This window comes from Andrographis paniculata, unplaced genomic scaffold (assembly GCF_009805555.1).
Source record: "Andrographis paniculata isolate CXL003 unplaced genomic scaffold, ASM980555v1 Contig79END, whole genome shotgun sequence".
Lineage (NCBI taxonomy): Eukaryota > Viridiplantae > Streptophyta > Magnoliopsida > Lamiales > Acanthaceae > Andrographis > Andrographis paniculata.
In genome coordinates, this window is record NW_026137616.1 from 67,354 (window position 1) to 81,167 (window position 13,814).

The window sequence follows — 13,814 nt, forward strand, 5'->3', positions numbered from 1 at the left end:
TGCAATAAGTATTTGTTATGAGCATTCTATATGATTAGGAGACAAACTAGTTCTCATATAAGCCAAAAATGGGCCCCGTTTTGACTTGATTTAACAATGTGCTTTTCTAACTGATTACATTACTGAGAATCTGGAGGATGCTGTCATGGCGTCATCTTATTTCCATGTCCTTGTTTCTATGCAACTACTTCGCTATCAAGAACACCATAATAGCAGTTCCTCATTCCTTGCACCGTTACTCCCTCAATTATTATCTAGATATCTTTTTCTAAAATTGGGGAATGGATCTCATCCTAGATCTTCTTGAGCTGTACATTATCTCAGAATCCAATTCTGAATCTTATATGCATAAGCACAGTTTTTTAAGAATGGTTGCTTTTCTAGATTTCTACATACCTACTAAATCTGCAGTTCAATGAAAATCTTCATTTTAAAATCCTTTTTTAACAAGCTATATGCATGTTATGATAGAGGCATAACAATTGAACTTATTTTTCCATTATAGAGGCACGGGCTCAAACCATCTTTCGATGACTAACTGTAATTTGGCCGTTACCAGGTCAGGTACTATTAGAAATTCTTGCTTTCTTATAAGTTAACTGCAGATTTTCATCTTTTCACCCCAATCGTGGATCAAGATTCATTCTTGGATCAATTTTTAGGCACTAATGAATGGCCGGCTGGCCTTGAGTATTGTCAGCACATTGATCTATAAACTTTGTCTGGTTGTCTCTGTATGAATTCCCTCAACACCCGTGTGCAGTTTGGAGTCTTAAAAGTTAAAATAATACATGAGAATTTGAACCTTACCTCTCTACATACATATATGTAAACTGTTTTAACATCATGGCTTTTGGGCGGTGTTTGTCATTAAACCAACTGCCTGATGAGGATTAGAAGTGTCTCCACAATGGAATGCAGAATAATGACAGCTCAATCAATTCTTGATTACAATATAGAATCCCCTGCAGTGCTCACCAGGTATATTTTAACAAGTAATGTTGAATGATATATATATATATATATAGAGAGAGAGAGAGAGAGAGAGAGTACTTTTAGTCATCTCTGGAATAAAAACCTGTTCAGACTATGTGGTGCAGAGACCTTGCCAGGAGGTGTCATGGCTGCCTTTGCCTGCTGCATCTTGGAATCGTGTATTACTGCAACAGGTTAGAAAACTCTCCTTCTGTTACTATGGATTCAAATTTATTTCTCTGGTGGAAATTCAAATTAGAATTTATTAATTTTGTTCTGAAGTACCAATTCTATGATTCAACTTTGTGATCATCCCATTTCATTATTATTTTAAAATCTTTTGAATAGGAACCCTATATGTGCATGCCACCCACCCACCTAAGTATAGCACAGAACATCCTGAGTTTAAATTGATGTCCTTATTATTCTTCACATATAAATTTTGAATTTGATTATATTCGCTAATCCAACTGTTGAGTCCCATTAACCTGGAGACATTAAACTCGGTCAAACACGTTAGCCTTGACTGCTGTATTTGTTTATGTTATCTCAGTATAATTAAATGATTTTTATATTCCTTTAGTAAATTTTATGTTTCACCTCAGGTTACCAATTATGTTTATTTAATTTACTTAGGCGTAAACTCCCAGAATAAGTGTTTTGTTACTCGCTCAAGTAATTAATTTTTTTTTTTTAAATAATAATTAGGGTTGACCAATTTACAGCCAAGCACGTTTTTTCCTTCGCTGAAATTAAAACGCTGAACGTAAGTGCTGCCACGTTAACACGCTTTTAGCCGTAAATATTTATGGCTGGAAAAGAAAATTTTAAAAAATATTTAGTATGTTGATGATGACTGTCAGGAAGTACTGTTCTATGAAAACAAATTATTCAATAAATGTATTCGATTATTAATTTTATCAGATGGCTCTATAAATATATATTTAAAATTATATGTTTTTATAAAATTAATTTGTATTAATAAAATAAAGATTATTTATTTATCTATTTATTTTTAATATATAAAATTTTATTTTCTATGAAATTATATCTATATTATATATATCATAAATTAAATAACATAGTTAATTAGGTAAGATGCGTTTGTCTGTGTTCTGGAATTTGACTGTGTTTTGAATTTGAAACTTATTGATTAAAAAAATAGTTGAGCAAAAAGTTTATGAATAAGTGATTGTTGTCTTATAATGAGCAAGAAGAAATGTCTGTTTTTTTTTTGTTTTTTGTTTTTTTGCTAAATAAAATGTATTGGACTCGTAATTCAAAAGATATTATTTATGATATTAACAAAGTATTGTGAGTAATTTGTCTTCAGTTCAGTTATCTCTATTGAATTTGATTTTTTTTTCTTCCTATTGTTAAGGTGGAAAATTGTTATCATCAATCAAATCACTTTTTCGATAAATACTGGACATTTAAATTATACAACTAAAAAAGTTTATTCATTGGTTTATTAAGAAAATAGTATTTCATTGTAAACTGTATAATATGAAACCTATGTTTACTTATAATACGTCAAGCTCATATAAAAACCCAAACCTTTGTTTAAATACAAATAAAACCTAAATTCAACATATATGGAGCTCAGAATGAAATCAAAGTTATTATTTTTTAAAAACGTTTATTTACAATAAATATCATTAATTTTATTTTATTTTTATTTAATTTCTAACTAAATTTCTAAACAACTGCAACTATTTTTTATTTTTTTTACATTATTTTAATAAATGGGCTTATTTGAATGGGAGGAGGGAGTAATTTATTGTTTATATTAGATTTGATCAATTTAAATTCTGATTTGATCAGATTCATTAAATTAGGCTGTTTTATTTGAGTTTGTTGGATATGCTAATATTATGCAAAATGTAACCAAAATCATTTCAATTTGGAAATTAATATTGTTGAAATAGATCTAAACAAATTATAATTTGTTGTTGCTATCTTCACTTTGATTAATGAATACTTACCTGAAAATTAAATTAGTGTATATATAATTTAATTGTCAAAAACATAATTGAGTATCTCTTGATGGTACCAATTCATCAGCAACTCTTAAGCATGGATCATGGAGAGTAATCTCAACTGTCATGATTCAGTTTAGATTTTGTTTTTTTTTTTGTGAAATTTTGCAACAACTGAAAAAATTAAATATTTAATTAGATATTTTCATAAAAAAAAAAAAATAAATTAATATACATTTTTAAATGAATACATAGTGTAAAAAATAAAATTTTGGACCCAAATGGTACATTAGTAGTTCAAGGGACCTGGGGCCATAATCCATATTTCAACTATTTATTTAACCTATTTTGAAAACTTTAGATACTATTTATTAATAATATATTTTTTAAATATCATTTTAAATATTTATTCACAATCAAATATTCAAATTTTATTATATTCTTATAGATAGAGATGAAAATAGATGGATTCAAAACATATTTTTAGGGCACAATCCACCTGCAACAAATTTTTAATTTTTAATTTTTTTAAAAGAACATTATCTAACATAAAAGCTTGCAAAAAAATAATAGAAATAATAAATTTATATGAACAAGTTCAGGCGAAAAAATATATATATTTATTTATTTTATTTGTAATTTTGGAAATATTCCTTGATTAATAAAGGGCTAACTTACGCCCCAAGACGAAGAGATATTCTAAAGCCCAGATCGGGAGAAGGCGTGATAGTCTGGAATGCTGTGGAACTTGAATTGACGAATTTACCCTTGACTCGGGCTAATTGGACAACTCAGTCCTCTCTCTTCCTTATATATACCAATTCCGATTTTCCCTTCGTGACACAGCACTGCTTTTGATTTTGGGAAATTAGTAAATTAAAATTGTTCGGCAAGCGATGGCGAGGCCTGATCGAGAAGCTATCGATACTTTCATGAGCATCACCGGCGCTCCTGAAGCCACAGCAATTCAGAAATTGGAGGTAGTTTATTTATTTATTTTCTATGTTTATGGTGATTGTCGTGGTAAATCGTTTCTGTTCGTTAGGTCGGATCAGTTTCCTGGGAATTGGATTGTCCGGTTTTATTTCAGAATGAGTTTCCATTTGGATTTTTGGTGTTTTTTTGGACTTGATGAGCGCAGGGCGTGCAATAGTTGAGCCTGTGAGGAGTTAGGGTTTTTTTTTTTTTTTCATGATATATATTTTTTTGTATATGTAGTGGAGTTGGAGAACCTTTTAGTGTCTTGAATTTGGTGTTGTGTGTGCGAAATTGGGAATGATGTCTGTGGAACTTATGTTCGGTATGGATTTTTGAGCATCAAGATGTAGCGCCAGCTTCGAAGTTCTAAAAATCAGAAATTTTTATTTGGCTTTAAATGTTCTACATTACATATATCTTAGGGAGTTGTTGGCAGTCTTCGAAGTTTAGCCAAAATATTGTTCTCCATCAACACCGCTTTTGTTCGTTCTAATTTGGTTTCATAACTGACTTTAGTGAATCAATAACGATGATGGTTTTTCTCAAGGTTTTCCTCTTTTCTTTTTCCTTTTTTTACTGGGGATACCTGCAATGATGTATGGTTAGGTTGAATAATTAATGAAGGTGAATTGATAATGTGCACCCCTTCTTTCTAAAGTTGGGTGTGCTAGTTTGTGTTTTTCAAACTTGTTTTTGGCTTCGCACCCTCCAACACAATAATCTACCCCCCCTCCCCACCCCCTCACCCCACTAAAATCACATTCTGACACGTTTTTTATTTAAAATATTAGTTTCTATTTAAAACATTACATACACCCAAGACACAAACAAATACCCCTCTTAAGTTTCTTGGAATACAACATGTAATCTGAAGTACTTTCATTGAATTGTATTTGCACTTCTCTTGGTTTTATGTTAACTTTTGTGTCGTATTATTGGTTGAGCAGCAATATCATGGCAACCTCAATGAAGCTATTAATGCGCATTTCAGTGAAGGAGATCGAAATATGTTAGTATATCTTTACTTATTTGGATAGAGTAAATCTCTGATTTTCTTTTGTAATCATCAATGATGCAACTCACATCATATACCACATTCCTGTTTCTTTGTTCAGAGTTCCAGAGGCATCCTTGACTGTCCCTCAGGGGGATGATATGGACATTGATGATCCAATGCAAGTTGGCTTGCGGAGACCACCTCCTTCCCGCCTGCCCTTTTCTAGTGATATTAATCCATTCTCACTATTAGATCCAAGCCTCACCAGAAGTATATTTGATCCTGGTACCAATATTTCATCTCGCTCTCCTTTTGTTTCCCACCCAAGAGAGGTGAGGGAGATTCCTATTGAGGTTAAAGACAGCGGTGGGGCATCTGATAATACTGGTCGTGCTCCTGTCATTGAAGATGTTAGTGAAACTGCATATGATCATGGGCCAGAAGTGCGCGGGGCTGTCACATTAGATGACGATGATGATGACACTACATATACTCCAAACCCAGCAAGTACACATGATAGACATGGGAATCAAGGTAGCCCTGTGCAATCTGGTCCAAGTGCTCCTACCATCGTAGATGTCCCTGACAATGACTACAGCAATGACATAGAAGAAGAAATGATACGAGCAGCCATTGAGGCTTCAAAGAAGGATGCTGTAATGTCAACCCAACAATATAGCAGTATTGTATGTAGTACAACCTTTTAAGGGCTCTCTATTATCCTTGGATGTTGTTTATTTCAACTATTCTCAAGAGCTATGTACCGATGCAGGATCATGAATTTCCTCCTCCCCAGCGTGTGCAGTCTCACCTTGAAGATCCTGATCTTGCACAGGCAGTTTCCCTTTCATTGCAGGTTTGCTCTTACCTTTGCATGCTTTATTTTGAATCATATTAGTAGTGGCTTAACATTAGGTAAATCCAGACTGCAGAGAAAGAAAAGGCACTGAGGGAAGTAGAAGGGGAAATTGGATCTTCAGGAGGTGACGCAAAGAAATCAGATTTACCAGAGGAAATGGGGAAAACAGAAATTTCAAATGGAAGGTAGATACCTTTTTTGCCACCAATCTCTTTATGTTATTTGGACCTTATGACACAACTGATTTTTCTTGCGCTTAGTTGATGTTTTTTGAAAAAAAAAAATGAATGAGATTTTCATGCTATTGTCTGAAGTATTGAAGCCTATGGGGAACAGATAAATCTGATATATCCATTGTAGTATCAATTTTCTATGTTTGAGCTCCAAAACATTAGTCCACAAATTTACATCAATTATTACAAGCCGGAATCATTAGGGTTCTCTGGATCTGGAAATTAGTCCTTTTATAGAAGTGATTCTTCACATAACAAGCAGATGATAAAATAATTGGGTGGTAGGCAATTGCATTTTTTTTCCATCTATAGGCAATTATTTTCTGCTTCATGGTTTCTGCAGGCAATCTCATTTGGAACTTGGAAGTTCATCTATTCAAGATGAAGATGAAGATGTAGAAGACATACAACTGATTAGGCACAGGAGAAGGCGTGTGGCCTCAAGTTCAATAGACTCCCCAGAGGATAATGGAGGAGTAGAAGCCAGTCCACCTTCAAGTCCTCGTCAAATCTATAACAATAATAATTCGCAGAATACCGGAGGCAATTTCCCTTCAGATGAGGTGACTATGAGTGTGTTCATTTAGTGTTTTAGTTTGAAGTACTTTTTCTTATCCGTTGTATGGAAAATTATGTCAGAACAAAGCCTATATTATTATTATTATTATTTTATTTAGTACTCCTGCTGTCATCGATAAATGTGCTCGCCTTTCTGTCATCTAAAACTGTTCCTATTTCTCTTTTTAGTAAAAAAAATCCATATTATCTGTTGTACTTTTTCTACTATGAAAGTCAATATGTATCAAAAAAATACACACCCGCATTAAAGTCTGTGTCCAAAAGTTTGAGCACATTTTTATGTGAAAGAGGTAGTGTTATTCTTATTATTATTAGTATCATTATTATTGACACACACATTCTGCTAAATTATGTAATTTACTTGGTGCTTGTAAGTATCCCTCCTTTTCTAAGTACACAAAATTGAAAATATTTACCAAAGATTCTTATGTGTGTTGCAATCTGTTTGAAGTGGGGTGGTATCTCATCTGAAGAACATGATGAAGCTGTAATGCTTGAGGCTGCGATGTTTGGTGGCATTCCTGAAGGAACTGGATATCATTTTCCTTATGCACCTCATCAGCCCATGGAGAGCGGTTTAAGCAGATCCATGGGCCCTTACTCCAGAAACTTACCTCGTCCTCCATCCCCGTCTGTCACTGCACAGAGATTGATACGAGAACAACAGGTTTGCTTGATGAACTCAAGTGGTGCCTAGACTTTTAAGTTACTGTTGATTGTAAATACACGTCATGTACTGCAGGACGATGAGTATCTTGCTGCATTACAAGCTGACAGAGAGAAAGAATTAAAGGCCAAGGAAGAAGCTGAAGCTGCTTTTGCTGAAGAGAGGCGCAAGGAGGAGGAGCAACAAAGACAGTTGCAGGAACAACAGGTGCTTGTTTTTAATGGGTTCTATCGACAGTTTGTGCATAACCTAATCTCTCACGTGTTTGAATTGCATATACATATTTGATTATTTTGTTATTTGATTAATATTTTTGATGCTATTCTCATATAATGTAGATGGGGTTCCAGATGATGAATAGGCTTAGGGAGCTGACATTTCTTATGCTTTTTGTCTATCCTGCCTCACACTACATAGTACCATATACAAATATTGCGTGACTCAGTTCTGATATTATGTTCAACTTATCTTTAATAACTTATGGAGAATCTTGGGAAATCATGTCATGTAGTTAATAGATCACTGCAAGAAGTTATGAAAGGCCATTAAAATCCTGAATTTTTGTTTGATTAGCACCTAATAAGTTGGATCATGTTCTTGAACTGATTTCTTTTGGTTCTAAAACTTATATTTGTCAAGAATCCTATAAATGTTATCAATCTACTGCCTTTTTTAGTACTGGCAAAACCGTAAGTATTATTTAATGCACTTTCCCAAATGGAATTACAGAATTGTAAATGTTAGCATTAATATGCCTCTGCTTATCTAATTTACATGAAATTTATATAACATTGCCATCATTATTCAGATGATGGTAATCAATGATATAATTATGTTATTGTTTCTATTTTCTTTATTTTTTGCTTTTGTACTTCTTTTCATATGTTCTGTACTTTCTCTGTTGACCTCCCAGAGTGCCACCAAGACCTTCTTGTTCTTCCCCTATTGATAGGTGTTCAATAATAAAAGTAAGAGAACCAAAGCATAGATCCACAAACACAACCATGCAGAGAAGCATAAATACCAATAATCATACATGAACCAATACAAAATGATATGTCCTTAGTAGTTGTTACAGTAAGCCTGTATCCTATAATTGTTCCTGAGATTTATGTACATGAATAGTGTGTTTGTTTGCTTGTCACACCTGAGTGAGCTTGGATGAGGTTGCTTCTGATTCAATATTCTTACCATAATTGGTTCTTTCCTACTAATAAATGCAAGATCCAGGAGGTGAATTATTCCAAACACAAATTTTAGTATGTAGTTTCTGGACCTTGTGGTGTAGTAATATGATTGAATTTGGTTTTTGGCCTTTGGTTGTCTGGTCTAGTCTCTGCAAAATTACCCACATAGAACAGTTGCTTTTGAACGTGCACCTATAAGGAAAATTGCATTTTACAGACATATTTGACTTGATTGCTGTCTATTAAGTTTATGCATGCACCCAAGTGTAACATGGTACAACTTACATTATTTCAAAGACATAACACGTTTCTTGATGTTGCCCAGGAAATTGAGAGACAAATAGCTGCCAAGGAAGCTTCCCTTCCTCAGGAACCAAGACCAGATGATGAGAATGCTGTTACACTCCTTGTTCGAATGCCTGATGGAAGTAGGAGAGGTCGCCGATTTTACAAGTCTGACAGGCTACAGGTAATATGTGGTTGAGTTAGGGAAGCATGAAACTGTTTGGAGTTTGAATAGTGTGCATAAGACACCGATATACTTTGCCTATAGGGTTCTAATACATGCAGTTAGACTTATCAAGGACACACTCCATAATTCATTCAAGATCATAATCAAAATAGAAGAACCAATTAATGACTCGTATACATTAAAGTTCAAATGGAGATGCAAGTGTTGCTTTTTAGCTTAATTCTATGAAGATGTTTCAAATTCAGTAAATTGTTCCTTATATATTATTGACACACTTTATGTTACATCATCCATGAGGGCAGAATATGATAAATTTGTAATGTTGGATGATAATGGGCAACATATATAAGTCCTTTTAGTTGAGCCTGTGATGTGTTGATTCCCTTGTTTTTCATTTTCCTGTGAACTAACTTGATTTTCGGGATTGGTCTACAGCACCTTTTTGACTTCATTGATGTTGGGAAAGGTGTTAAGCCTGGAAGCTACAGATTGGTAATTCATTCACACTGTCTACCAAAATTATTATTTTTCTTCCCGCTCACTTAAATGACAGATCTTGCAAGAAATGTATGTATATACTGAGAATTTTTTATGTCCGACTGTTTGGACATTTCATTTACTCAGGTGAGGCCTTATCCTCGGCGTGCATTTGGCGATGAAGAGAGCAACTCAAGTCTGAGCGACTTGGGGCTGACGAGCAAGCAAGAAGCCTTGTACCTGGAGCTGATTTAACCATACCATAACATACCCTCCTCCCTCATTTGGTATGCAATCAATCAGAATCAAGTTGAAACTTTTGTGTTATTTCTATGACTTGAGATATCAATTTGTTTGCTGGTTTTTGGAAATATGATGGTATTGCCAAGATAGAGTCTTGAGAGGGCAAAGCAGTTGGTTTATGGTTTCATTTATTAGTAGTATTACCTTTCTACATTATATGATTATGACTATTATTATCATACATGGATCCATGTCCACTTGCATAGACAGTTGGTATATATCTGGAATTAAACTTGCAAGTGAAGTTCCTGTGTTATTTTGTTCCTTGTTTGCGAGCAAAGCTGTTGGTTTATGGTGTGTGCCATCAATGATCAGTCTGTCTGCTCCTCCTCATATATCCCCAGCAGCAGCAGCAGCAGCAGCAGCAATGGGAGATATATGGATGGGTGGGGTGTGATGACTACTGGTTTGATGATTGGACTTGACGAGCCAGCGGCCAGGTTAGTTAGTTTAGGTTGAGGTTATTTCCTCATTCCCCACCCCACCCCACCCCACCCTCGGTTAATGCAGTTTGATGACAACAATGATGATATTTGGATCATAGGGGGGTAAGGCTTGGTTGAACCATGCCTGGCTTTCTTTCTTTCTTGTGCATGCATTCGTATGTTTGAATGGAATTGAATTGAATTGAAGGGTGATATATATATATATATATATATATTATATAAATTCATTGAAAGGAGGGCGGGCGGAGGGGTAGTGTAGTCAAAACAGCCTCTAGTTATCTATCTATTCATCAGGACTGAAACACCAAAAACTCAACTTACTCACTATTAACACAATACATAACTCTACTCTCATATGTGGATGTTATATGTATTTGTATTGTGGAATGTGGAATGCATAATGGAACAGCCTGTTAGTTTGTATCCAATTGACCCATCAATTACAATTAATTAAAGCTGTTTCTAATGATCATGAGATGATGATGATGCACATACTTCTAATAAAAGAATTGTGTTCTTTGCATATATCCAATCCAATCCACCCACCAAACATCACTACATCATCTGATTTTGCTTCAAGAAATTGGTTCCCTTCTCATTGGCTTACACCCAATCATTTCTAGGGACCGACAGCTTGATAACAACAAAACCACTTCAAAATTCAACACCGAATTAGACTTAGTTAATCACAACAATATTTAATGAAATAGAGACCAGAGAAACAGTATGCACTAGTAGTAGTACATAACATGTTATTACACACACACGCACATATATATATATAAGTAATGGTTTGACATGTCATATTTTGTAACATAATAATAGTGCGTTGATATATGGCATTATAATTTTATTTTATTTTTTCCTATTATAAGAATATATTTTAAAATTAATAATAATCCAAAACATTCCAAAAGCAGATTCATAGTAATTAATTAATGCAATTTATGGAATGAAAAATTATTGCACGTTGGACTTAATTATTAAGCATTTATTCCCAAAGAAAATGGATGCCACAAACACCAACGCCACCAACAACAGATCATCATCATCATCCTAATAATAATAATAAAAAGTGAAACATAGTAGAGTAGAATATTCCTGGTTTTCAAAAAACACTCATCTTTTCATTAAAAGCATTCTTCTTTTTCCATCAATCTTCATGACATAAAAAATCCATTGCTATTAGCACATAATTTTAAATTTTACTGAAATACACACATATACATACAAAAAGAGCATATGCCCAGATTTATTGGCTTGGCCTGACATATATATATATATATATATATAGCAGTGGAGTATATGATAGTGGGACAGAAACCTGGTTTGTTTGATTGTTTCTTCCTTCAGACAGAGGCATTGTTCATTTGTTCTTAGCTTACCGGACAAGCACTACCCATTTTACCGTACTTCCCTCAATCACAGAGTATTGACCAGATGTTAAGGACGACCAAGTCCAGGTTCGCCGGCGGGTGTTGGGAGGTGAGGCCAGGCGGAATGCTGGTCCAGAAGAGAAACTCCGACGCCAATTTAAATTCGATTCCGGTGCCTAAAATCAGAGTCAGAGTCAGGCACGGATCATCCTCTCATGAAGTAACCGTCAGTTCCCAAGCCAGTTTCGGTAATAAATAATTTTTAAATAAAAAATTCGTACCGCCGCTGTTTCTGTCGGAAAATTGTTTTGACGATGCTGTATTTTTGCAGGGGAACTGAAGAGAATCGTAGCGGAGCGAACTGGAGTGAAGGAGCAGGATCAGAAGGTTTCTTTCAGGGAGAAGGAGAGGGATTCGAACGAGTTCCTCGATGTCTGCGAGGTGAGAGACGGATCAAAGGTCGTGATGGTCGAGGATGCACTGCGCCGCCTCGAGAGTACCGACAAGGCGGCGAAAGCCATCGCAGCCGTCCGATTCGAAGTAGACAATCTGGCGAAGCAGGTGATCCATTGATGTTGATTTGATGGCGACAGTGCACTGGTTTTTTGTCTGAACGAACGGTTGTCGTTTCGATCTGGTTCGTTCAGGTTGCGTCTGCTGAAATGGAGATCGTCGGTAAGGGCAGGAAAGTTGTGGAGACAGATTTGTTGAACTTGATCGAATTGCTTATGACTCAGCTCATCAATTTGGATGGAATCGATGCCCAGGGAGACGTCAAATTGCAGAGGAGAATGCAGGTACGTACATCTATGTTCTTACACTTATGTTTACATGTTGATTTTGAAGTTTTCCGGTTTTGTCGGAAATCGGACCACCGCAGGTGAAGAGAGTTCAGAATTACATCGAAACACTTGATGTTCTCAAGATAAGGAATTCCCGGCAGCCGGCGGCGGCGATTGGTCCTGTCCGGCGGCAGCAGCAAGAACAGGGAGGAAGGTGAATGCGTCCGGGGAAGAAATAAATGGTAGTTAACAACAAAATAGTAGAGATGTAAGTTTGAAGTTTTTTATTTAAATTTTAATTTGATTAATATTTTAATGTAATGTACTGTGAAATGAATGTTTGTTTGTTTTTTTTTTTTGTTTGGTAACTGCCTGTTTTAAAAACTGGTTTGAAATGCCAAACAAACAGAATTCGGATACGTTTTTATTTAGATTTTACTATTTCAATTTTATATTTTATATAAAATATTTTAATATTATATTAAATATTATTTTAATATTAAATTAAAACTAAAATTTCTTAAATCAAAAAATTAAAGAAATACACCCTTGATTCTTATTATTTAGCATTGAGGAATTATATAGGAAACCAGCGTTTAAAATTTAAAGATAATTTTAAATAATATTATTATCAATAAAAATATTGTCAATAAGTAATAATTAAATATATATATATATATAATCAAAATCAAACAAATAGACAGTGTTTCCAAATTTAGTTGAGATAGGAAACATATTTAAGGCAAGTATAATTTATGTTTTAATTTATGGAAAGTAGGCGGCATAGTTATTTTTTATTTTTTTTGTCTCACATAATTTGTTATTTTTTTTTAAATATAATTATATATTTTAACTGCATTTTAAACTTTATATTTTATAATTTTTTTAATTTAAATTAAAATATTTAATTATTTTAATTTTAATTTATAATTATTTTTATTAATATATTTTTTAATTATTTATTAATTATATTTTACCTAAATTGCGTGTGCTATCGTATCACGCCCAAATTATTTTACTTTCCTAATATAAAAAAGCACATTTGATAGGAGATTCCCTCTTCTAATTACTCACCAACAATGACGGTCATAAAATGATTAATTAATAAATAAATAAATAATGCAATTTTTTGACTTTCTAGGACACAAGTCGTTTTCATTTTATTTATTTATTTGCTTTAATTATGCTTTGTGACAGAAGGATTGCGATAAAGTCCGACTTTGATTTAATAAATCACGTATTCCTTTTATAAATGTGATTGCATAAAATTTTAATTTGAATAATTTTTTCTATGAGACATGGATATTACTATTGATAATATAATTTTATATTTTATAAAAAAAATAAAATATATAGGATTTGTACTTCCAATATATTTTTTTCTCATCATGAATTCTAATATATATATATATTTGTATTTTATTATTTTATAAAAAATCAACGCTCAATATAAAATATTATACTTCCTCCGTTCACTTAAAAAGTATACATATTTCTATTTTGG

The 13,814-nt window shown here is 33.6% G+C and overlaps 2 protein-coding genes across 6 annotated transcripts; both read left to right on the forward strand.

The window, feature by feature from the left end:
• Positions 1–843: 843 nt before the first annotated feature.
• On the forward strand, positions 844–9,962 carry LOC127240455 (plant UBX domain-containing protein 8). 4 transcript variants are annotated; one of them, XM_051259153.1, is made up of 13 exons: positions 844–981; positions 1,101–1,169; positions 3,801–3,934; positions 4,880–4,941; positions 5,048–5,615; positions 5,702–5,785; positions 5,855–5,973; positions 6,365–6,584; positions 7,052–7,267; positions 7,343–7,474; positions 8,780–8,923; positions 9,362–9,418; positions 9,551–9,962. In XM_051259153.1, exons 3-13 carry the CDS (start codon positions 3,851–3,853, stop codon positions 9,656–9,658), a joined length of 1,794 nt encoding a protein of 597 aa, XP_051115110.1. In that variant the 5' UTR covers positions 844–981; positions 1,101–1,169; positions 3,801–3,850; the 3' UTR covers positions 9,659–9,962. The 4 variants fall into 4 exon arrangements, with proteins under 4 accessions (XP_051115110.1, XP_051115112.1, XP_051115109.1 ...); XM_051259155.1 differs by having other exon boundaries at positions 3,827–3,934; XM_051259152.1 differs by having other exon boundaries at positions 849–981; positions 1,087–1,169.
• A 1,630-nt stretch (positions 9,963–11,592) lies between these two features.
• Positions 11,593–12,665, forward strand: LOC127240459 (BAG family molecular chaperone regulator 1-like). Of its 2 annotated transcripts, none has more exons than XM_051259161.1 (4): positions 11,593–11,776; positions 11,860–12,089; positions 12,176–12,325; positions 12,409–12,665. In XM_051259161.1, exons 1-4 carry the CDS (start codon positions 11,593–11,595, stop codon positions 12,526–12,528), a joined length of 684 nt encoding a protein of 227 aa, XP_051115118.1. In that variant the 3' UTR covers positions 12,529–12,665. The 2 variants fall into 2 exon arrangements, with proteins under 2 accessions (XP_051115118.1, XP_051115119.1); XM_051259162.1 differs by having other exon boundaries at positions 12,375–12,521.
• The last annotated feature ends 1,149 nt before the right edge of the window (positions 12,666–13,814 follow it).

Excerpts from the sequence above, each read along its gene's own strand:
- LOC127240455 (XM_051259153.1), top strand. The coding sequence starts at position 3,851 with ATGGCGAGGCCTGATCGAGAAGCTATCGATACTTTCATGAGCATCACC. Across the intron at positions 5,616-5,701 it reads CCCAACAATATAGCAGTATT|GATCATGAATTTCCTCCTCC; the intron begins GTATGTAGTACA and ends GTACCGATGCAG. Across the intron at positions 8,924-9,361 it reads ACAAGTCTGACAGGCTACAG|CACCTTTTTGACTTCATTGA; the intron begins GTAATATGTGGT and ends ATTGGTCTACAG.
- LOC127240459 (XM_051259161.1), top strand. The coding sequence starts at position 11,593 with ATGTTAAGGACGACCAAGTCCAGGTTCGCCGGCGGGTGTTGGGAGGTG. Across the intron at positions 11,777-11,859 it reads CAGTTCCCAAGCCAGTTTCG|GGGAACTGAAGAGAATCGTA; the intron begins GTAATAAATAAT and ends GTATTTTTGCAG. Across the intron at positions 12,090-12,175 it reads TAGACAATCTGGCGAAGCAG|GTTGCGTCTGCTGAAATGGA; the intron begins GTGATCCATTGA and ends TGGTTCGTTCAG.